This window comes from Perca flavescens, chromosome 21 (genome assembly GCF_004354835.1).
Source record: "Perca flavescens isolate YP-PL-M2 chromosome 21, PFLA_1.0, whole genome shotgun sequence".
NCBI classification, from domain to species: domain Eukaryota; kingdom Metazoa; phylum Chordata; class Actinopteri; order Perciformes; family Percidae; genus Perca; species Perca flavescens.
This window is the reverse complement of record NC_041351.1, coordinates 3333809-3359487: the sequence shown is the minus strand read 5'-3', so window position 1 is coordinate 3359487 and position 25679 is coordinate 3333809. Positions and strand designations below refer to the sequence as shown.

The 25679-nt window shown below is 39.9% G+C and overlaps 1 protein-coding gene across 1 annotated transcript; it reads left to right on the top strand.

The window, feature by feature from the left end:
- The first annotated feature begins 517 nt into the window (after positions 1-517).
- Positions 518-11060, top strand: LOC114548479 (stonustoxin subunit beta). Its single transcript, XM_028568464.1, has 4 exons — positions 518-560; positions 811-910; positions 8963-10420; positions 10522-11060. Exons 2-4 carry the CDS (start codon positions 820-822, stop codon positions 11058-11060), a joined length of 2088 nt encoding a protein of 695 aa, XP_028424265.1. The 5' UTR covers positions 518-560; positions 811-819.
- The last annotated feature ends 14619 nt before the right edge of the window (positions 11061-25679 follow it).

The following is a 25679-nucleotide window of genomic DNA, read 5'->3' as shown; positions in this document are numbered from 1 at the left end:
TCTTGATTTATTTTAGCCATGATAAAATGTTTCTTTTTTTTGACATTATTTATAATGTTACATGATTAGTAACAACAACAAAACATTCCTAGAATGAGTACAGAATGCACATGGGATATTGCTACTGCCAGGGGTCTATAATAAACTTGGCAGATAAACCAGTAGAGTTTGGAAATCTGGTCTCTTGTGCCTCGAGTGCTGTACAGAAATTAAAGGTGGGTGTGGTGACTTTAGCACAATAGACAAAGGTGTCTTTCTCATATTTATCTTTTTATTTATCAATCATCATGACTGTTGGCATCAGGAAGGAAAGTTAACTCCCATTTGACATAACACCTGGGGGATTTAAAAGAATAAAAGTTGTCATGTCTAGGAGGTGTTCACACGCAAAGGTGATCTGCCAAGATTCCAGGTTTGCAGCAGGCATGTCAGAGGGAGGGGTCACAGGTTTTCTGACAGGATATAAGGACACTGACAGCATCAGATCATCACATTGGAAGCTCTTGTTGGAAGCCAAGAAGACTCTCGCACAACTCATCTGATCTACACAACTTCACCAGGTAAGATCAAACTGGGCGTAAAAGACAGAAGGTGAAAAACAGATATACATTATGTCAATGTCAGACTAGACTCTACAAAGAAATACTGTGTTTCTAATCCCCATAGACCGTCAGTCTTTCTGTCCCTTAACTTTGTCGTCCTGTGTGTGTGTAAATGACAGAGTTGACTCCCAGTGTTTGAAACTCTTAACACTCGTACTACTTTAGAGTGTACATGAAGTACTGAAGGCTTTGTTCACTTTCCTAACAGGTTGGAGAAATGGCCTCAGGTAACATGAGCGTTGCTGCCCTGGGTCGACCTTTCACCCTGGGAATGCTCTATGATGCTCGGACAGATAATCTGATCCCAGGTAAGTGTTGATTACATTATTCTTAAAAATATATCTAAATATATTTGACTGTCACAGTTCTACTTAAAGGAACTCTGAAATCATGTCATTAAGTGGTTACACTATTTTAACCTCACCTCTTTAATATTCATATGCACTATTAAAATAATTAGCTAGTTAGCAGTTAAAAGGTCATTAGTCATTTTCACCAGTGCCGTCTCTGTGCTCTGATACATTCTAAATCCTGACTGAAAATCCTCAAATAAACTGTTGCTATGTAGAAAATCACATAACTGATTAGCAACTACCTTCTCAAGGATCTTGGAGAAGAAGGGGAGATTAGATATAGGTCTATAGTTTGGTAAGACCTCAGGATCGAGGGTGGTTATTTTCAGAAGAGGTTTTTATCACAGCTACTTTAAATGACTGTGGTACATAACCTGTTAATAAAGACATATTGATTGTATCTAGTAATGAAGTGTTAACCACGGGTAATGCTTCTTTAAGTAGCCTCATTGGGATGGGGTCTAACAGACCGGTAGATGGCTTATCCGAAGAGATCTTTAACATTAATTGTTGAAGGTCTTTCTAGCAGTCCTGCGTTTAAAGGTGAACCGTTAGGAGCTCAGGGCAAAAGGTGATGAATTTTATCTCTAATTGTTATAATATTATCATTAAAGAAGCTCATGAAGGTGTCACTACGCAGAGCTAGTGTCGACGAACTGACCAAAGAGCCGGTTAATTAACCCGACTGAACCGGGAGAATTGAGTGCCATACGTCAATGAACCGACTCACTCCTGTTTTTTTTTTTTTTTTTTTTTTTATCTCATTCGTGCCGTTGTGTGTAGCTGGTATTCTTCTGCTACTGTGTGTGTAGTAATCTAGCTAATTTGCGCCTCCACTGGAGTGGTGGTAGAATCAATCATGAAATGGGCTACCTAGACAACGCAGCAGGCTACTAAACAAGACCGAGGCTGAATGTGACCGTGCAACCGACCGCTTGAGTCTAATGTAATCCAGCGGTGGCTTGGTTCTCAGCAAGTATGAGTTATGACCAAGTCTTGTTTCTGATGCATCTTAGATGATTGTGTTCATGGCAATTCACACATTATTGATTACAGTACAGAGTACATCACATACAAATAGATGTTATCTTGGTAGTTATGTTAAGTTTAATGTTGATACATGATAGGTAGGCTGTCACGAGGACACCGCGCACCAGGCTACTGAACAAGACCGTAACCAAGGGTACTGCATGAGTCTATATTCAAACAGGTGTCTAAGTTCTCGGCAAGCTTGAGTTATCAACCTATCCCAGAAGCCTTTTTTTTAATCATGCATCTTAGATGATTGTGTGTACATAGAAATTCATAGGCTACATTATCAATAGATATCACATTCAAATACACTTCATTTTATCTTGGTAGTTATGTTAAGTTTAATGTTTGTTACATGGTAGGTAGGCCATCGTGAGGAGACCCCGCACCAGGCTACTGAACGAGACCGTAACCGTGCCTAATGCAGGAGTCTGTAATCAAACGTGTGTCTAGGTTCTCGCCAAGTTTGACTTAGCAGCCTTTATGTCTCGTTCATTTTAGAATTGTGTTCATGGAATATCATAGGCTACATTACCAAGGGGAAAGTATAATATCACATACAAATACACGTAATGTTATCTTGGTAGTTATGTTAAGTTAAATGTTAGAAGTGAATGTTGTTACATGGTAGTAAGACTGTCATGAGGAGACCGAATGTAACCGTGGCCAGTGTGTGACAGGCTTGTGCACAATTCAGAATTGAATTGAGAATGAGTCCTAAATTCCAATTTAATTCCTGAATTTGAATTGATGTCAAAAACAGGATCTAGAATTACAATTCAAATTTCAATTAAAGGAAGCGGAATTTCAATTCAATAAAAATAAAAAATAAATGCATATACATAATTTCAGTAAAGTGTTTAACAATAAACTTTACAATATATGTCAGATATGATTGCATATTGCACAAGCCTGGTGCGTGAGTCTATTGTCGGTCAGTATGAGTGTGTAAGTAGTATGTTGAGACCGAATGTAACCGCAACCGCTCGAGTCTAATGTAATCGAGCGGTGTCTTGGTTCCTGGCAGGGGGAAGACACCACAATACAGCTGTAGCACTGTCACATAGGCATCTAGTGTAGAAGCTTTTATTTCATTTCCTATAGTCGGGTAGTAAGAATTCAAAAGTTAATAGAGAATGGTGTGATAATAAAAGATTCTGAAATACTATTAAATCTTCAATATCTATGCCATATTCCAGCACAAGGTCGAGGTTGTGGTTAAAACATGGTGGTGATGGCGCAGTGGATAGGACACCTGCCTTTGGTGTGGGAGACCTGGGTTCGATTCAACCAATGTGTCCCTGAGCAAGACACTTAACCCATAGTTGTCCCAGAGTTGTGCGACCTCTGACATATGTAGTAAGTTGCTTTGGATAAAAGTGTCAGCTAAATGACATGTAATGTAAAACAGTGAGTGGCCTCATGCACACTCTGTCGGAAACTAATTGAATCTAGTAGTGAGTTGAAAGGCTATCGTTGTCAACGTCTACATGGATATTAAAATCACCTGGAGTAAGTACTTTTTCTGATTTAAGGACAATGCAGGATAAAAACTCAGAGAATTCAGAGAATAAAAATTCCTGATATGGACCTGGAGCTCGGTAAACAACAACAAATAAAAACTGGCTGTAATGTTTTCCGTGTTGGATATTGAAGATTAAGAACAAGGCTTTCAAACGAGTTATTATTTACTTTAGGTTTAGAATTAATTAACATGCTTGAATCAAAGATTGCTGCAACTCCCCCTCCTCGGCCTGAGCCTCTAGGAATTTGAGTATTATTATGAGGAGTGGATCCATTAAGACTAACATATTCTTCATTGCACAGCCATGTTTCATGTAAGACAGAATAGATCATTTTGATGATCTGATATCAGATAGTTTACTAGAACTGCTGTAGAAGACAGAGATGTAATATTTAATAGTCCACATCTAATTTTCTTATTCTGTTCTATCATTGCAGTATTAGTTTTAATTCCAATTAGGTTAAACCGCCAACTTCACTTTCTGTAGTCTAGAGCTCCCAATAACCAGAGTTGGCTTCTCAGGGAGTGTATCACTGAGTGGGGAGAAAGGCAAAGATGTTGGTGGTTAGCCATAGGCTCCAGTTTAGAGCCGCCGCCACCATGTGTGCTCCCCGGTTTAGAGCTTGTGCTACGCATCCTTCAGACAGTCACCCACTCGCCCGGCTGCTCGGGGCCTGCCCGGGGACTCCTAACACAAGCAACAGTATGTTGGTCCGCAAACAGCTACAGAGCGCCGGCAAGCTACGGAAGCATATGAACGGGAATGAGAGAGCAGGAGAGGAAGAGGAATTAGCCATTGCTAATGGCTAGTCTGAAGTAGCTAACAGCGATTTAACAATTGTGTGATCAGTGAGACAGTCGCTGTAAGAGAAGAAAACTAAGTGCTTGAGTATAACTAGAGTAATTTAAATGAGATCCAGGCACTTAGCAGTTGAGTAAGTTTTTGCTGGAGCAGCAAAGTAGCATCCTTGAGACTGGAGCACCGGACACGAGACAGTCAACCTGGTCTCACAGAATTCCGTGAAATGAACACGGCCCCTTAACTCTAAATCTGTGGCAGTTTCATGGCATCGCCGAAAACTCTGTGACGGGCCCACGGATGCGATGCCTATGTAAGTCAATGACAGGCATCATCCGTGGTCTACACACAGATTCCCTGATCACAGCAGAGTCAGCGCCAGAGTAGATCTACTGGAGGGGCATTGGGTCGTCAGTGGGGGGGCACTGCCGTTTAAGAAATATTTTAACGCAGTGGAAACAGAGTCCAAAACAGCAGAAATGGTTGTTTGTTTTCTTTATTATTATTAATAATAAAAATATTTCGGTTTTGTTGTTGTTGTTGTTAATTTCCATTGTCATGCCACCACGTAGCAGATCTATCACTTGCTCCACTTAATTGGGATTCCTACTACAAGCTCAAACACTGAGCCACAAAACACAAGGGTAACACATCACTGAATCATATTAAATCAAATCAAAGTGAAGCAAGTCAGTCCTGACACAAACACGGAAATAGAGAAATGCAGCCTTAAGTTTTTGTAGGAACAGCAATAGCAAATTGAAGGCATAAAGATATTGGGCCTATTGTATCAGAAATTCTTAATGCGTGTTAAGCTGGGCCTAATAATTTTATAACAATACGCTAGGATCATTAAAAATACGTAAGCTAAGTAGGCTTTACACGAGTGTAAAAAAACACAATTATCTCCAATAATTTTTATAAACTTCCAGTTGAACTATTACTGAACAGTTGATAAATCATGCCAATTTATTGCACGGCGGAAGCAGAATAATATTAAACAAGCATTATTATAACAGTCATAACACCAAAAATAATCCTCATCTCCAAAACGTCTAGCAGGAAAAGTGTGAGCCCGAGGCTGGCAGCACTGAGTTGATGTTGATGTTCCCTCGGTCTATGGGTGCTGCTAGCTTGGTTTACAAGGTTAGCTCCCTCGTCGTCTGTTGCTAGCAGGCTCGCTACTTCATTCAGTTACAGTTGCTGAGTTTTCTGCCTCCGGTCTTTTACGCTTTTTAGCTTGTGGTTGATCTATGAAGAAATCCAAAATGCGCTTTTGTGCCATGGCTAGCTAACTTCTGTACTGTTGACCATCCGGGAAAGTTTCCACAACTATCTTCAAATTTTGAGCATTAAACTTTTCATTTCCTGCATTCTGGTGAATTTGTATGCACCTATTTATACCTTTTTCTGAATCAATTTATGATGGAAATCTTTATATAAAGGTTATTATAATCCAAATATAAAAACATAATGGAATATATGGCAGTAAGGCTCTCAGGCATTCTGTATTACTTTAATCTATTTATTGTAGATCAGCTTTCTAATTATATCTGAGTCAGCACCATAGACAGTATATAAGGTCACTACGAGCACACATGTAGCCTAGGCATCATTTAATCTTCCCTTCTCTTTTGCATCTTTTGTTGAGGAAGTAACCTCCTTAAATGTGCATGTGACAATTATTCACGTCAATGATGAATTCATTCATTTTAATGAATTAATAAACCCCTGGACTGTAATATTTCAGATGTGTTTGAGCAAGATTTCTGCTCATGTCCAAAACTTTGTGCACATTCAAAATATATCTGTGTTATCTGAGTTTTGGAGGAGTCGTGATATTTTGAGAAAAATAAAGTTATAATAATCAATATATTTCAGAAAATAATCTACCTGCACCATAGTCTGCTGTGCATTCCGTGATTGCTCTGCTGATACGGTAGATCTCAGACCTTCTGACAGACACAGAGCCCCGTTTGGGTCTCTGGTCTCTGAATGAGCGAACGTTAAGGGAAGTGTTTGTACGCTGCTCTATGCTTTTTTTTCATTGGTTGTTGCGTTAAATCTTACCCAGATACAATAGAGCTATTTTCTGATTGGCTATAGTGAACTCCAGGGGAGACACGCTTGATTCCTGCCGGTTCCATAGTGAGAGCGGCGCGGCCAGAGAAATTTGGGGCGCTGCGGCATATTCAGTTTATTATAAGTAGTTTTTCCGCGTTGGTGGGAGTGCGTGACAAAAGACCGAAATGAGTGCCTATCACGCTCAATGCGTGACACTTGAGAGCCCTGTGTCTGTGTGTATCATACCGGTGATTTAACGTTACTCTAATGAGCAGAGGATCTTGCTTGTTATTTTGCTTCTCTGCTGAAAACACTTGACTGGATAAAACACAGCAGTTAAGATAACGTCACATGTGTTGTGGAATAGAGCTAAGCTAGCTAGCTAGCGAGCAAGCCGAGCATCAAGCTAGGTGAGGTAGATTGTGTGAGACGGGAGATGTAGTTCACTGAGCGGTTTCACACTAAACTAACTAGGTCACATCTTGTCTTATTTTCACCTTCAACAGGCACATGTTAATATCAATGTTTGTCAATATGTAAAAAGCCCTTACGGAAATATTCCAGTTCATATTTACCTTCTATATCGTAAATGGGCCTCTAAAAAATGCCCATGTAGTGAGTGTCCACGTCGCCTAGTAAGTCTCTGAGCAGTGTTTACCTTTCTAATGTCCGCTAGCATACAGGCTAACTATAAACTAGCTTAGTGTATAACGTAACACAAACCCCCCCATCTCAGAGGAGCGAAGCCTAATATTTCATTCAATAAAATTATAGTACAAAAGGAGCACTTTCACTTTCTCTCCAATATTATTGTGAAGATAATAAAAACACCTGGACTCCATATGACTATGGAAAGATCACTAGCATTTAGGTACATGGAGTGCTAACGAAAAAGCTAACGCTAGCATAAGGCTAACTTCCAACTTCATTAATTTCTACAATGAGTCGTGACATTTTGAGAAAAATAAAGTTAGGTTAGTAGGCTATTACAAGAATAAAGTCACTTATTATATTATTATTATATCTCAGACCTTCTGACAGACACAGAGCCCCATTTGGGTCTCTGAATGAGGCAAATAGTTTAGCTGGAGAAGTAACTGAACGCTGGAAAACGGAAACTACAGAAATACACGGAGCACAAACGCAACACATCTACCGCAGCATGATCACAGCTGAGCGCGTCCATAAACCTGAAGCTGCGCTGCATTTTACAGAAAGAGTGGACACAAGCAGGTCTGCTTCAGAGCTCCGTGTGTTTGAGTCTGAACCCTTGACTTGAAAAGTCACGTCACAGGAACCCCAAACCAAATCAGTATTATTGCACTCCTAAACTTTGTGTTGATGGCATCAATGTATTACACTGATTTGGCTACGATTCCTCTGAAAACTTCACCCGGATACAGTATGCTTTCCTCACGTAGAGACGGTTGCTAGGTGAGGGTGATGGATAGCAACAAATACAGCATGGTCGGACACCACACGTAGCTGCCCGTTCTATTCGCCTCGGAAAAATAAACTGGACAAAGTTACATTAGGGGCTGAAGCCCTGGCGAAATCGGGTGACTCCGCTCCTGGTGTAGCTAAACCGGGACATTTTAGCGTCCCGACAGGCTTTTGTCGGGACTCGGAACAAACAATTGAAAATCGGGACTGTCCCGGTCAAACCGGGACGTCTGGTCACCATAATTTAAAACCACTAATAATTCATTGTGATGTTAAATCAAACTAAGTCCCACACATACATATGCTCATGTTTTTTTTCCCTTTAGTCTTTGCTATTAACATTCATCAACTATAAAATTAGAAAATTGCGTTTTTAAATAAAGATGCATGGAAAACAAGATAAAAAATTCTTTTCTTTGTAAGTAGATTATTTTTTGTTTTTCACAACAAATCAAGTCAAAACAAATGCAAATGCAAATAAGTCAAACGTAAGCATAAAACACTATTTTTTCATTATTGGTATATTTATTGTACAAATTCTCATGTAGGCTATAGCGTGCAGCGTGCAACAAGCGTCCGCAGTCTTCAGCTGACTTTTTTAAACGTTATTACGGTGCATAACTTACTAGAACTGTTGTTGTTGACAAAACCACTGATTAAATGTATGTACATTGAAGTGATACTGGAGTTAAAGGTCAGCTGATCGCTGTCTGATTCTCTGATATGAATGCCTGCATTGCATTGTGGGAAATCAGCTTTGCATGCGCCCAGCTCGGCTCATATCGTGTTCTGTCTTAATAGCAAAGCTATACAGCTCCTCTGCTGAGAGAAACGTGCTGTGGTCAGGGAATCTGTGCGTAGGCATCGCATCCGTGGGCCTGTCACGGAATTTTCGGCGATTCCTTGAAACTGCCACAGATTTTGAGTTAAGGGGCCGTGTTCATTTCACGGAATTCTGTGAGATCGGGTTGGAGACAATACGCTTACTGTAAACGTCCGCACGTCAACCAACATACAAAGGGGAGTCTTGTTCTCTGTTCATTCGCAGAGTGTAAGTGCACATGTTGTCCTCTGATAGGTCTCGGCCATCATCAAAATAATTTTGCTACTTTATCAGATGACTGATGTTTTCCAATTTCTATAGGTTTGACATTGTGGGATGATAAAACTCTACAAGGCAAGATAAGTGAAAGCTCTCAGCGAACCAGTAAGTCTCAAATTTCAACATCTGACTCCACTGAATCCAAGTGCAATCTGCTGGATGTTGAGGTTTCTCTGAAGGCCAGTGTCCTGGGTGGACTGTTTGAATTTGGAGGATCTGCCAAGTATCTGAATGATCAGAAGAAATTCTACAATCAGAGCAGAGTGACGTGTCAGTACAAAACTACCACCAACTTCAAGCAGTTAATGATTGAGCAACTAACCATGGACCCCCAACATATGGATGTCATTAAGAAGAGCTCAGCAACACATGTAGTCACAGGCATCCTTTATGGGGCAAATGCTTTCTTTGTGTTTGACAGTGAGAAGGTAGAGTCCAGCAGCGTTCAGGACATCCAGGTCAGCATGCACGCTGCGGTAAATTTGTTACTCGTTAAAGGTGAGGCGAAAACTAAGGTACAGCTGACTGAAGAACAAAAAACCCTGACTAAGAATTTATCCTGCACATTCTATGGAGACTATATTCTTGATAGAAACCCTGCAACATTTGAAGATGCAGTGAAGGCCTACGAACAACTCCCACAGCTACTGGGAGAAAAAGGAGAGAAGGCTGTTCCAGTGAAGGTCTGGCTGATGCCGCTGAAGAATTTCCACTCCGAAGGTGCTGAGCTGATGAGAGGGATCAAGGACCGTCTAGTGAGTAAGGCGGAGTATGTTCTAGACGATTTAAAGGAAAAAGAAATAAGATGCAACGATTCTCTGGAAGAGACAGTGGTGGGGCAGTTTCCTGTGATTCGAGAAGAGTTGATCACTTTCCAAAAATTGTGTGGGAATTATGGATCTAACCTCAAGCAGGCTTTGGCAGATAAACTTCCCTCCATCCGTGAAGGAAAAGAAGATGAGAGCTCACTGAACCAACTCTTTGAAGACAGAGACAAGTCACCATTCAGTCAGGAAAAACTAACCAAGTGGCTGGATCGTAAAGAGAGAGAAATCAACATCATCAGATCCTGTGTAGATACCATGGAGGGAACAAAGATCGTCCCAAATCAGTCAGAGCTGGACAGACAGGTTCTTGCTCCAGGTGTAGAAGATGCTCTCTGCTTTGTTTTCACTTCAGTGGAAAGGGGTGATACCAACCTTGATGTGATGGCCGACTACTTGGACTTCCCTAAATTAGGAAGTACCAATGAAGATCCATGGTACTACACATCTGATGTTGTCAGGAAAATGAAAGAAAAAGCCAAAGCTTTCCATGACATTGCCAAAGCACTGAAGAACAACAGTCGATTCCGTTTCCTCATAGCAACCATTGCAAACAAGAACTACACAGGAGCAACCATCTACCATTACAAGGAGGGCTGTCTGGTCAGTGAAGATTTTTCAAAGGCTGTCCTCCCTCCGGTGGAGAAAATCACAGACAGAAGAGATCTGATCTGGTGTAAGTCTGTTTCCATGCTTTTTCGATTTAAAAACATGCTGCACTAATAACTCTCCTCCAGAAACCTGTTTGACCACATTTTGTTTTGGTCTCTCCATCAGATGCCTGTGATCTCAACCTGGACCCAAACACTGCATACTGCAACCTCATTCTGTCTAAGGGAAACAAGAAGGTAACATCTGGAGCACAGCAGTCATATCCTGATCACCCAGAGAGGTTTAGAAACGCACACCAGGTGTTGTGCAAAGAGAGCTTATCTGGGCAGCATTACTGGGAGGTAGAGTGTATAGACAGCAAACCTTATATTGGTATTGGTGTTGCATACAGGCATATTGAAAGAAAAGTAGACTCCTGTGGCAGTTTTGGAAGTAATGCTGCATCATGGAAATTTCAATGTAACGAGAACAGATTTAATGCAATGACAAATGGTAAGCAGTTGTGGAGCAGTCCACCCTCTGATTTCTGTAGCAGAGTTGGGGTGTATCTGGACTGGCCTGCTGGCACTCTGTCCTTCTACAGAGTCTCCTCTAACACACTGAGGCACTTCTACACCTTTCACACCACATTCACTGAGCCTGTTTACCCAGGACTCTATGTCCATATAAAAAACACCAATGCGTACCTGGGTCCACTTGAATAGGAGTAATGACAAATATTTCTGAATTTCTTGGTCTGTCAACAGGAATTTAAAGTTTACATTTAAAGTTTAAAGAACAACTGGACATCACATTTTATCTTGAACATGCTTTACAAATTTAAACAACATATTCAAACCCAGAGGGACCAGCACAATTGATAATGTAATCATTAGAGAGAGAGAGTGTGTGTGTGTGTGTGTGTGTGTGTGTGTGTGTGTGTGTGTGTGTGTGTGTGTGTGTGTGTGTTCAAAACGTTCAATGCTTACTACTTGATATTTAAGATACAGGGCTTATATCAAAAATCAAATGCTTTGTCAACACGTGTATGTTGAAATATAACTCATAGCTCATGTCTTTCTGTTAAGAACACGTCTGTACCTCAACCTCGACTTTGGGTTCAGTTATTGACTACTGCACTGTTTTCCAACCTTTTCTGAGCCACGGCTCATTTTTTACATAAAAATAATCCTGCGGCACACCACCGACCAAAAACCTTACAAAATGACACATCATTGTAGCCTAATTAGATCAGAATCTGCATTTTTACTTTTAAAAAATGTATCCATCACTTTTGCAGGCTTACATCGATGATCTCGGCCCTACTGTTTACATCCTGTCACCACAAGGTGGCAGTAATTCTATTGTCTTAAATCAACAAGGTCATTATTGCGCTATACTGCCACCTACTGATACAGAATAGTATTTCATTTCTCTGCCAGTCATCATATTGCAGTCACAGATGCGCAACAATGGCAAATTATTGGCAGTTGCTCAATAAAAACAATTGTTGGAGCAATTAAGTAAAATCAGATAATTTCTTACGGCACACAGGACGATCTCTCACGGCACACTAGTGGGCCGCGGCACATTGGTTGAAAATCACTGGACTACTGTATTGAGGAGAGAGTTGATGTTAGATGTTGAGTACTTTGCTGATGGTTATAGAGATAAAGAAATGTATTTTCCTGTTAATCAGTTGATGATAATTTGATACAAAGCCTTCTTCTCAAACTGGTTAGTGCTTCACAATCAGTTTAAACTGTCATTGCTTGGTTCATCACAGATCATTTTTTATTTGAACTTTTTATTAGACTTCTTGATACTTAAAGAGAAAGAGCTTATACTGATACACAATTGGGTTTGTCAACATTAGTATGTTGAAATATAACTCATAACTGATGTAAAATAAAAATGATGAACATGTTTGTGGTGGGATATAAAAGGGCATATTGTTTAATCTAGCATTTTGTTCATTTTCTTCTTGGTGCTGTATTTTTTAATATGTATCTTTTCAGAATACAAGAGGAATCATTTGGTTTTTTTGATAAGTCTGTACCTTCGCCTTAACTTTGTGTTGAAGAAATGTATTGTTCTGTTAATCAGTTGATATTGATTCGAGGCAAAGCCTTCTTCTTAAACTAGTCTGTTCTCCACAAGGGGTTAGGGTTAGCAATTTAAACTTTCATTGGTACATGCCACATAATTCTTTTTATTGTAACTTTGGATTCTACTTGCTGATAAACAAAAAAATAATATTGATACACACTTGCTTTTTCAACGCAAACACAAAAAAAGAAATGGGGGAGTCACTGTTAACACCATTTAGTTGCAAACCCTGCTGCTGTTTACAGAGCTGAAGAAATGTCACATTCCTGTGACACTGTAACACCTGTTGGATATATTTACTCTCTTCTTGAGAAGAATATTCAATAAAGTGGAGACCTGACTTCACCACTGTGTTCTACTTTATATCTTTTAGATTAAAAAGTTGACTGTACCAAAGATTATAACCTTTATTGTTCATGAAACATTAGCATATTTAATGCAAATAATAATAATAAGCACTGATTCTCATTAAACCCTACCAAACCTAAGGTCATTTTTACAATTCATTGTCCATCTGGTTTTATTTTATAAAGAAAAATCAACCTTCTTGTATACAGTCAATCTATGAACATAATTATTTTCAGGACAAATAATATAAATAAAACGGATATATTTTGATATCATACACAGAGCAATAAAAGCTAAGCCAATGTCCTGTCTAACTCAGTTATCAAATGTCTTGGGAGTAAAACTATGAAGAAATAAACATAACTTATACAGTTGACAAAATATATACATTTTTTCAAAAAAAGCTTTTTGCCCTCATTACAATTACTTATGCCAATAATCAAAATAATGTCATATTTATTGATATCACACACACAGCAAAGCATTTGTGTTGTGGGAAAAAAAAGGTGCCGGTACTCTCTTGCATTGGCAAATCATTATGACATTTGAGGTTTCTACAGAGAAAATGTGTTGTTATTTATTAACAACTATTTATTGTTATTTGTACAAACATAAATGTATGTATTTATTTAAACAAGGTGTGTGTGTGTGTGTCATTGGCGTGTGTGTGTGGAAAGGGGGCAGAGGAGAAATACAGAGAGGAAGCAGCTGCAAGACAGCAAATGCGACAGCAGCAGAGTTGATGGAATAAGTTGAAGTGTTGTACACAGTGGCCCTCATTTATCAACCTAACGTAGAAACCAGCGCAGATATGAGCGCAGAAATCATCTTACGACAGGCTTCACGTGGGATTCATGAAAAGTTCGTATCACACCAATCAGAGCGTAAGAATGGTCGTACATTGATAAATGCGGCGGATGGAAACGATCGTTATTTAAATATCACGCCCCAATATATTCTGGGTTTTGAGGCCTCGCCCCTACAATTTACGACATGGTGAGACGTAATCGGCCTGAGAAGCGGCACTTTTCAGAGGTGGAGAATGCAACCCTGATATCTCAGGTTCATTTGCATTAACGTGTGGACTATCTGGCAGCCTGAAAACTGGTATTAAAGGCTGTAGAAAGAATGCAGGATGGAAAGAGATGCGGTCAACAGTGTTGCCGTAGTAAAACGGACTAAGCCGAAGTTTAGCCTATTTAATTTATACATCCTTGACACATTTTCTATAGTCCTAATAGTAATATACAGGCTTCTATTGCAATCTCTTAGGCCTACATGGTGTACCTATATTTAAATAAACACACGGTAGCGGAGTTTATGCAGTGTCTTTTATTTTACTCTTGTTTTTTTTCATGAGTCAGAATGAGGCAACAGCTGAGGGAGAGCGCGTGTCCTCCGTCCCCCATGTTGGACCTCCACCCTGACCCTGTCTCCTGACAGCACAGGGGCTGGAAATTCTTCACAACAGAGAAATGAAAACCTGAATAATAAATAAAAATGTTGTGCATCGTCATGTTTCCTGTATTGAGTATCATTGCCAAACATAACACTAAAGGCTACCTTTTAAAAGCGAAGAATAATAGCCTATATCCTGTCTCCTTTGTATAGCCCCCAGTTGGGGCTGTGCTGGACTCTTCTCTCTGGGCATCGGCTCATCTGGCTCCATCACTGCATTTATGGCATCCTGCTTTCCTGCGTGATGTTGTGCAGAACCCCACAGGCTAAAACAATGTTGCAGACCTTTTCTGCCGTGTATAGTAGGGTCCCCCCTGTGATGCAAGACAGAGCCATCTGCCCTTAATCAATCTGATGGAGCGCTCCACTGTGGCACGTGCGTGTACGTGTGCACTGTTATACCGGCGCGTAGAGTTCTTCTAAAAGATTCAGAATCGGCGTAGGAATCGGCGTACGCCTGTGCTACGCCTGGTTTAGGTCATACGCATGTTTCATAAATGAGGGCCATTATGTGCTGTTTAAAAGTGGATGAGTTGTGATTTCTTACTTGACATAGATGATCCTGAGGTGCAGTGGTTACTCTTTCAATGGGTTAGCAGTGTCTTTCCACAGAAGGTGAGACACACCTAGTGGGACATATAACTAAACCTGAATAATACCGGAACATCCCACATGTCATAATAAGAAAATGCTTAATTTGGAACCAGCCTTTTCGGGATATCCAAACAGAATATGCTTTTTGCTTGACATGTTTCAAATTCAGAATATTGTCATATTAGAAATAATAGGGGAATATTAGTGGAAAATCAAAAAAAAATCAAAAAAAAATGAAATCAGTGTTAGTGAGAGGTGTGTCAGAGAGGTCAGGTCATTGTACCACCTGTAGCTCTGCAACACCATTGTTTCTCTGTCAACTGGTGTGTGGAGAAGAAAATCAGGGTTAAGAACAGTGAATCTGTTAGAGTGACATTTTGCAATCTAACAGAGTAGTAATATCTAAGGTACCTGGCCACAGATAAATAGAGTTTTTCATTCTGTTCCACATTCTGTATCACACATTTTGTGGGAACAGAATGAAAAACTCTATTAAAAAAACCTGGGTTAAAACCAGGTGTAAAAAGTATGATTAGGATGATGGAAATACAATTGAGGGAAAAACAGTTGTTTCACAATGGTGAAGCAACATTGGTTCACAAATGATTTCTTTTTGGATCAAGACTACTGTCAGCTAGTGTAGGAGCCAAAGCCCTACTTACTGAAATAATTCCAAAATGGAGAATTCCTACCAAAATCTCAAGTATAGTGGTTTGCATTCAAAATGCAACATGCCTACATTTGACAAAAGCTCTACTTATTGTACTGAGGTATAGAATGTGCACGCGCAAGCGACTTGACCTGTCACCCTTTTTGAGATTTCGTTTACAGCACCTCCACACATTGGACTTGGGTAAAGAGGACACCCACCAGACACACCACTGTGTGAGGACTAACTGGTAACGTATTATGTCTCAGTGCAAAAGGCACAAATTCCTGATGACATGCTAACAACCACAATGAGAGCAGCAGAGCCACTCAGTGAGGTGATTGTTTAACCCTCACTGTAGACTAAGCTCTTGTTTCCTCTAAGCTTTTCCTGACTGAATTTTTATCCCTTCTATTTATAAAGTATACTACTATATTATATATTATTATCTTTATGGTATAAAAGTATTATCTGCTAGAGTCTCTGGAAGAAGAACTGTTAACCTAAAAAAAATGAAATCAGAGTTAATGAGAGGTGTGTCAGAGAGGTCAGGTCATGGTATTCAGACCACCTGTAGCTCTGCAAAACCATTGTTTCTCTCGGTCAGCTGGTGTGTGGAGAAGAAAATCAGGGTTAAGAACAGTGCATCTGTTAGAGTGACATTTTGCAATCTAACAGAGTAGTAATATCTAAGGTACCTGGCCACAGATAAATAGAGTTTTTCATTCTGTTCCCACAAAATGTGTGATACAGAATGTGGAACAGGGCGTATTTAATGCTTCGACTGGCAGAATCGAGTTTAGCAGAGAAATTTGCAACCGGACGGAGTTTTGTCGCCGTGGTGATGCAGCAACACAGAGTCACGCAGCTCTTGTGCTTATCAACGGTCTGCATAAACTGTTTTTAGGGATCTGGCAGTCCCAGCGTCGGGGAAGCCAGTTTCATATTCACAAACGCTTCATTAGCTTCGGCAGCAAAAAGTCTTACAGTGACCTCAGGAACGTGTACAGGCATTTTTACGTGACAGGCTCAAGTAAAAAAAATCCTAATCATTAACACTAAACTGAAAAACCTGCTATTCTGTTCATTTTACATTAAAACAGCACTGTACCAAAAAACTCTCTCGAGGAAGGAAAAAGCAGATGCAGCCTTGAGAGATGTAGAAAAAACACAAGCTGGGCTCTTTAAAAAACTATATTGGTTGTCAGTCAAGCTACAACACAGTCAGTATCAGTCCAAATCAGATGTGAGGTTGTCAAACTGTCATTATGTCTCTAAAGAACCGTTTTGAGCATTCTTCATCAGGCCCTGTAGTAACATGAGCTGTGTAGTGCAGGTTGTCAGGTTTCATGCAGTCAGAGGCAGGGCTGATTACAGACGACGCCTCAGTGAGCTCAATTTAGCCACAATGGCCCTCATTTATGAAACGTGCGTACGACCTAAAACAGGCGTACGACGGGCGTACGCCGATTCCTACGCAAAGCTCGGCATTTATCAATTTGGACGTGAGCGTAGGCTGCGATCAAATCTCACGTCTGGTCTGAACTCGTGTACGCAAGTTCTCGAGTCAGTATGGACTTGCGGTGCAGCATATAATCAGTTTAACAGGAGAAGGAGAAGTCATCAGTTGATCACGTATCAGCAATGGCAGATCTGGCTCTTTTAGAAGACCTCTATGTGCCAGTCTGCAACATTGTTTTAGCCTGGGGGGTTCTGCACAACATCGCACAGGAAGACACGGTGCCATACATGTAGTGATGGAGCCAGATGACCCGATGCCCAGAGAGCAGTGTCCAGAACAGCCACCAACTGAGGGCTATATGAAGGAGACAGGATATTATCTTATCACTTTTAAAAGGTAGCCTATAGTGTTATGTTTGGCAATGATATGCAATACAGGAAACATGACGATGCACAACATTTTTATTTATTCTTCAGGTTTTTGTTTCTCTTTCAAGTGAATGATTTATTTCTGCCATTGACCAAGTTGTTTTGGCTTGTTTTTCCAGCCCCTCTGGACAGGGTCCAGTACGGGGGGGGGGAGGAGGACACGCGCTCTCCCTCAGCTGTTGCCTCGTTCCGACGAACACGAGTAAAATAAAAGACACTGCATAAACTCTGCTACCGTGTGTTTATTTAATTATTGGTACACCTACATGTAGGCCTAATAGATTGCAATAGAAGCCTGTATATTACTATTAGGACTATAGAAAATGTGTCAAGGACGTATAAATTAAATAGGCTAAACTTCAGCTGGAGTCCGATTTACTACGGCAACACTGTTGACCGCATCAGTGATCTCTTTCCATCCTGCATTCTTTCTACAGCCTTTAATACCAGTTTTCAGGCTGCCAGATAGTCCACACGTTAGTGCAAATGAACCTGAGATATCAGGGTTTCAATCTCCACCTCTGAAAAGTTCCGCTTCTCAGCCGGATTACGTCTCACCATGTCGTAAATTGTAGGGGCGAGGCCTCAAAACCCAGAATATATTGGGGCGTGATATTTAAATAACGATCGTTTCCAGCCGCCGCATTTATCAATGTACGACCATTCTTACGCTCGGATTGGTGTGATACGAACTTTTCATGAATCCCACGTGAAGCCTGTCGTAAGATGATTTCTGCGCTCATATCTGCGCTGGTTTCTACGTTAGGTTGATAAATGAGGGCCACTGTGATTAACAAAAGTGGTTTTGTTAGATGCATCATTACGAGAAATTCTCAATGCATCAGGTGTTGAGGTTAAGCCAATGTTAAAAGTGCACATTAAATCACTACCTAAGCAAAATAAGTGGACATAAATCAGACCCCAAAAAAAAGTTTCCCATGTATATGAGAAAGGAACAGAAAATTGTTCTTTTACTGTTTAACCTGTATTCCCAATTGACCAAATAGAATGACCACTGCACTTCAGTGTCAAATCTTTAGCTCTAATAATCAAGTTATGTGAGCGGAACCCTTTAACTTTACCCTCAGCAGTAGGTATTTTCTTCTAGGTTTCAGAAGATAACATACTATAATGGTTTAACTGAATAGATTCTTTTTTCAGAACTTTCTAACCTATCAATTGTCCCTAATAGCAAAAACAAAAAACAGTGCATCAGTGCCAAGCATTTCTTCATTGCATGAAGCGAGTGTGTGTTTGTGTGTTTTTTTTAGCAGTACCTTCCTTATCAGCTTTTGGACTCAGTCAAACAGTGTTGTTATAATAGTGTTGTTCTTTGTCTGAGGTGTTTTTTGCTTTTTCTTCGGGCATTTACATACCCAATGTCCAAAGTCCTTGCAGTACAAACACTGGTCTCGGTTGTAGGGCTCATTATTTTGCCCACGGTACCCGCCTCGGCACCTTCTGGCTCGACCACGTCCTTCGTGGGAGCGGCCTTTTTCGGGTCCGCGCTCCATATGTTGCCCACCAGCCTGTTGTAACATACAGACAAACGCTTCAAACATGGTTTTCTCACGTACTCGTTGGTCTTTCCACCCGATGCAGAGAGTTGAGTCCGTGTCCTCTTCGTCCCTCCGTTTCTCCAACTTGTCTTCCTGATTTTTAGAGAAAGCTTCAGAAAACTGATGAGGATTGGTGTATGTGTGTTGTTGCATTCTTTCCCTGAATCATACCTTTAGATTCTTTTATCCATAAGTAAAAACACTCCTTATTTTCCTCCACTCCACTCGTCTTAATTTTGTCTTTCTTTCTCAGTTTTTTTTCTTGTTCCTCTAAATCCTGTCTTAACAGTTTGAGTTTGTACGTGCTAAAAGACCCATTTTCAGTAAACCCGTAAGTTTTGGACCAATACGGCAGACACCCCAGGCTTTTTGAGCCGTATTTTCGCACCATGTCATCCACCACGGTTCCCGTAGGGATGTGTGAGCCGGATCTGCCCGATCCGTTACCCATTTTACTGGGAAGAAGTACTTCTATCCTACTTACAATCGTCACTGTAAGGCCGGGTTTCTATTTTATTTCGGAAAAACCAAACACAAAAAAACCTAATAGTTTCTGAAAAACTGTTTATTAGATTTACTTCAAAACCTAATTAGATTTGTCCCCCGAAAATCTACAAAGCAAAGTCACACCCGTGTGTGGATCAGTTTTATGGTGCAAAAATACTGCTAGAATTATCACAATTTGGCCTATGTATTTACACAAACATAAAAGACTAGGCCTACCCAAAATTAATACAAACAACCCCAAAGTGGTTATCCTATTTTAGTATCCAATGTCAGTATTTGTTTCTGGAAGTTTACTTCAGCCAATTCAAATTACTCTTAATTCGATTTAAATTAGAGTGTGATCTTACCCTGCTGCGTGGAATTGCTTCCGTCTTAATAGATCAGTGTTGGGTCAGTAGAGCCCTCCGTGGTTTCTGATCCTCTCTCTCTGAATGCTTTTTGGGCGAGGTAGAGGCGAAGATCGTTGGATCTCGGATCGCGAGTCCTCAGTCAACCACGGAGTCTCTTTTATCTGACCTCCGCACATGATCCCATCCTCGTCGCCATGTTTGTCGTGGAAGTTTCCTTTGCAGCAGGGGGGGAAATTTCAGTAGTTCAGAGTTTAGTAAATTGAAACAAATAAGACAGACTGAGACAAAAACCAAGTTGGGTTTTTGTATTTTATTAAAAAAGATATATTTGCAAATAGGATCAACATGATTTCACAAAAGGCCGTAGCCCAGTGTGGAGTCAGTTTCTCAAATGAGTGCACAAGAACACCAGGCTTATATGCATCTTCAGAGTGACAACACACACGCACTTGGATTATTATGACGCTACAATTTTGACAGGCAATCTGATACACATGAAGACAATCAGATGAATACAAGAGACATCTCGGAGCCATCTCACCTCCTCCTCCCTGTACGACTTTCACCCCCCCCATTACATCTTAACTGGCATCGGAAAACATGAGATACTTTTAGGGTGACCTTGTACCTTTATCGGTTCAGGCTAACAGTGCTCACAAAATGTTCCAGACTGGATGTCTCACAAAGTTAGAATCAAAATCTGCATGTGGAAAATTAGATAAACTCTTTCAGCATTTGTGAGAGAAGTAAAGTATGAATTAAACACAAAAATATAAGGAATTATGCTTAAATGTAATTTTCCCATTACAAGGTCATGTTTGTGATTATTTAGCAGTTTCAGACTGCAAAATTCAGCCTCGGTTGTGTCGACTGACTTCACTGTGTCCAGAAGTTGTGATTGACAGCTGTGCTTCTGCCTTGGGTGGTTCCACGTCTGTCAGAATGACGATGAAGGAAACGGAGCCAGTGTTTCTTCCGCAGTCAAAGCCAAACTTCTTTTGGTGGAATCAAAATGACATGTTTTGACAACCTGTCAAAGTGTTCTCCAAGGCCTACGTTATTCATAGATGGAGGGATCCATAAACAAAAGTCTCTCCTGCTGCTCTACCTCTGTCCTTTTTAAATCTTAGATTTTGTTTGCGTGTTGCCATGCACATTGGTTACATGTTTTTTGATATTTTTTTATTTTCTCTCACAATCGCTTACCACTGCTGGGGTTGCAACAGAAATCTGAGAGATCTTCAAGTTCACACTGATTTTGCGAGATACAAGCCAAGAAGAGCTTCGCAAAGATTATTAAGCCCATTACCTACTGGCAACTATTGTTGTGGAGGGTGTGCACAATGCAACAACACCTATAAGACACAGAACTTTCGCCATCCTCACAACAACAAGATCTTTCCAATTAAGAGTGTCATCACTTGTGCCTCTACTCATATAGTGTACATTTTGATGTGTCCGTGTGGTCTGGTGTAGGTAGGCAAGACCATAAGACAGTTAAAACAACGCATTAGCGAACATAAGAGTTCTATTCGTAGAAACGACCGGGATTACCCGGTTGCGGTACACTTCAATGATTATAAGCATGACATCTCATCATTGCGCTTTTGTGGTATTGAACAAGTCAGTCTTCCAAAAAGAGGGGGCAATTATGACTTGCTACTAAAAAGACGCGAGGCATATTGGATATTCACTTTGCAGACGCTATCGCCAAAAGGCCTTAATGATGAATTTAATCTCAACATTATGTTGGGCTAATTTAATATTGATATATGTTCTCTTTACCTCCTTTTTTCTTACTAGTTATTTCTTACCAGTTCTTTTTTCCGTATTAGTTTATCCTTCGTAAATTTCCTATTGTACATGAGAATATGGACTGTTACAATATAGTCTAATTAGTGTGATGATCCACTTTTGAATGGACTATGTCCTCCTTGATTAAGTGTAAAAAATATTGGGCTATGATAATGTACTGATCATCCATTGTTTGTTTTCAAATGTATTGAGTGGTATGTTTTTCTGCCTTCAAAGTTTGTGATGGGAGTGCCACTTTTTTGTGAATGGATGACGTGATTCAACGGCTGGACTCGATTGGTCCTGATTAGTCAACCAAACTATTTTAGGCTATGGTTGAGGTGAATGTGTGAATTTACTTGATGAAGGTCTGGGACCGAAACGTTGTATTTTTCTAAATAAATTATTGCTTGCGTAATGGTCAGTGGCAGGATTTTCTCTCAACAATTTCTGATCTGTTACCCTTGATCATATCCTACGCACCTGCCCGACTAAAAGAGGTGTGCAAAAAAGTTTTCTCACGTTGCAACAGAAATAAAAGGTTAAAGCAACAACAGTTCATGCAAAGCAAAAGTGTAGGCTAATTATGGTCAGATCTTGGTCCTGACTGATGGGGAAGTTACCAGTGTAGTCTAATGTAAGCCATTATAGTGGGTGTACTGTAGCCTACTGTATATTGGCCAGAATCTGCCTTTGGGGGAGAAGGGGGGCATATCATAGTGGGGGGGCCTGGGTGTCCTCCCCCAAGGAAGTTTTAAGCATCAACGACTTCATTTCCTGCATCCCGATACACTTCAATGCACCAATTTACAGTAAAAATACCTTTATTCAGCCTAAAGAACGGATGACAATTCTAAATTTATCAAAAATATAATGGAAAGTAGCCTATTTTGTTACGTGTCATTGGGCATTTTTAAGTGGGTATAGCCCATATAGAAATCCTGGAGCTTACTATCACGTAGACTACACCACTGGAAGTGATATTGATAGGATAAGCGTTGTGATTTACGTAAAACAGCGTTGGCTTTTTTTGCCAGCTTTCCTTCCTGCATTTTGCCTGTAAAACCGTGTTTGTGTTCTTCATATTTATGTAGAATTATAGTTTACTCTTCTTATGTAAAATATGTGGCTCTGGTAGATGTTTGCGATTGGTCGTGGTGTGCAAACACCGCCTCTTTTATGTGAACGTGCGCGCCGCTGGATTGGAAAACCCTGAGTTGACTGAACTAGTTGATAACCAGCGTTGTGACACCGGTTATGTGGGACCGCGGTTGTTAGGGTTAGCGAAGCCGGATAACTGAAAGAGATCCAAGGCATGTTGATCTGGATTCGTAGTACAGGCCTCTGGTGAGTTGGATTACACTGAAAATGCTTCAACAGTGTGTGAGATTGGTAGGTTAATAAAGAGAAATGCCAGTCAGGTCAGTGAATTTGAAATAATTTGTACAACTGAATATACCTCGTTAGACATCTTAGAGTCATTTGAAGCTGAAACAATTAGTTGATCGTTAAGTTGAGCAACATTTTTGATAATCGATCCATCATTTTTTACAGTTTTTTAAAGTAATTTTGAAGTTCATTTTACGAATTATGTTTATTTTCTAAACAGTTAATATATAAAAAAAAAATATAAACAGATTATGAAAATAATCTGCCCCAAAGTTGTTTTGTAAAAGCATTTAATGCAGTATTTCTATTTTATGTTACTTTATACTTTTACGTCAATACATATAAGCAAATACTGCTCTCTCTACTTCACTATATTTGTGTAGATGATGATCTTACAAACAAAATCTTATAACATGAAGTACCTCAACCATTAAGGTACACACACCTCGAAAATGTACTTTGGTTAAAATAACAAACTTTCCACCTCTGGCCTCAAACAGTTTAACATATATACATTTTACAAAGACAACAAACTCATTAGAATGATCATGTAATTTTTGGCAATGTTGTCGCCCTGTAAAGCGTATTCACCCCTTTTTTAATGCGATATTGGCTAAAACAAATATACTCACATCAAACTTCACACGGATTATTAAAAACATATTGAGCCATGTACCGTTTTCATTCCAATTAAGGAATTCTCCAGGTGATGTCCTGCATTCCTCCTCTGTGGGTGAATGTGAGCTTATTGGTAGTTTTGTCACACTGAAGGACTAACGGTATTTGGGATTTGGTGTGTGCGTCCAAAGAAGGTCCAATGTTCACTCTTTTTTCTGATGACGCCAGTCTCTTGCTCTTTTCATTATCAGTTTACTGACTCCTGACTCCTGTTCCTGAAATTTTGGATTTTGAATACGTGTAGTCCTCCATGTTTCCTTCTTCAAACTTGCCAGGGCCGGGAAGCCACGATACCCATTAGCAGCAGCTTTGAGTCAAACGCAAAAAGCGGAGAAGCAAGTCCTGTATGTCCCTTACCAGCTAAAGTATTTCAAGATGGCACATCATTCAGGAGTGACTACCCCAGTTCATGTAAGCGCAAATGTAAATTTCCAAGCTAATATGAATACTTGAAATTGATGGTGGTGGTCAATATTCATGAAAAAGGACAAGGTCAATACAGATTTTGATGATGACCAACTACAAACGTTACACAATGGGGCTTTAATAAGGGGCTGTGGGTTTTGAGACTGTAAGACTCCAGCAGCAGTGCATAGTTCCATTTTCATATTCCCACATTTTTTATGATTAACTGATTCATGGAAATACATAAACATATTTTACTTTACAGTTTAGTCATCCACTGCGGCCTGACTTCATATAGTCTGGATCAGGAAAGTTATCACTGCATATAAGAAAAACATTCTTTATGCAGTTAATGGTATGAATTATTGTAAATTATGGGGCGACTTCATGGAGATGAATGTTTCTTTCCTTTGGCCCCTACAGCAATTATACAATTATACAACACAAATTGGTCTTTTTGAAATTTGTGAAACTGTCACACCTTTAATTGAATAGAGTGCAGGTTTACAAAGCTCCTATTACCCTGGAACTGGGCTGAATCAAAGGAAGTACATATCCAGGATAAAGCCTGACAAGCTTTTTTCCCTCACCTTCTGCTCTGTGTGTTGCCGTTCTCAAAATCCCTTTGTTACAGGAAAAAACTACAAACTTCAAGTTGGCAAGCTACACGCTGAAAATGGCATGTTTTGAAGACAATTTGGTTGGATTGCTATGGACAAAATACACACGGCGATACACAGATTACAGCAAATTATTCTTAACCATATACAGTATTGTGCAAAAGTCTTAGGCAGGTGTGGAAAAAATGCTTTCAGAAATACTAAATTGTTTATTTTTATCAATTTACAAAATGCAGAAAAAAAGTGAGTAACCAAAAAAAAACATCTAAATCTCATCAATATTTGGTGTTACTACCCTTTGCCTTCAAACCAGCATGTGAGAGATACAGGCAGATACTTTTCCATCATGCAATACTATCAGGGAGGCTTATGATTGGCCCCAAATTTATTCTGCAGCAGGACAACGACCCCAAACATACATTCAAGGTCAGACGTCCTGGAAGTGATGGCATGGCCCCCACAGAGCCCTGATCTCAGCATCATCGAGTCTGTCTGGGATAACCTGAAGAAGCAGAAGGATTTGAGGAAGCCTACATCCATAATAGATCTGTGGTTAGTTTTCAAAGATGCAAGTTTGGAAAAACCTACCAGCCGAGTTCCTTCACAAACTGTGTTCAAGTAGAAGAATTGATGCTCTCTTGAAGGCAAAGGGTGGTCACACCAAATATTGATTTGATTTAGATTCCTCTTCTGTTCATTCACTGCATTTTGTAAATTGATGAAAATAAACTAACCCTTTCCATTTTTTAAAGCATTCTTAGTTTACAGTTTTTCATACCTGCCTAAAACTTTTGCACAGTACTGTATATACATCTTTTTAATATTTTTACTCACATTACTGTATTGTGTGAACTGTTAACTTGATTTAATGTTGTATGTGGCGTTTTCTTTTACGGGATGCAAATGTTCCTTCCTGAGGCTATTTAACAGAGCCCCTGTCACTGCGTCAGCGCCGCCCAAGACGATTGAGATTGGTTTAAAGAAATGCAAACAA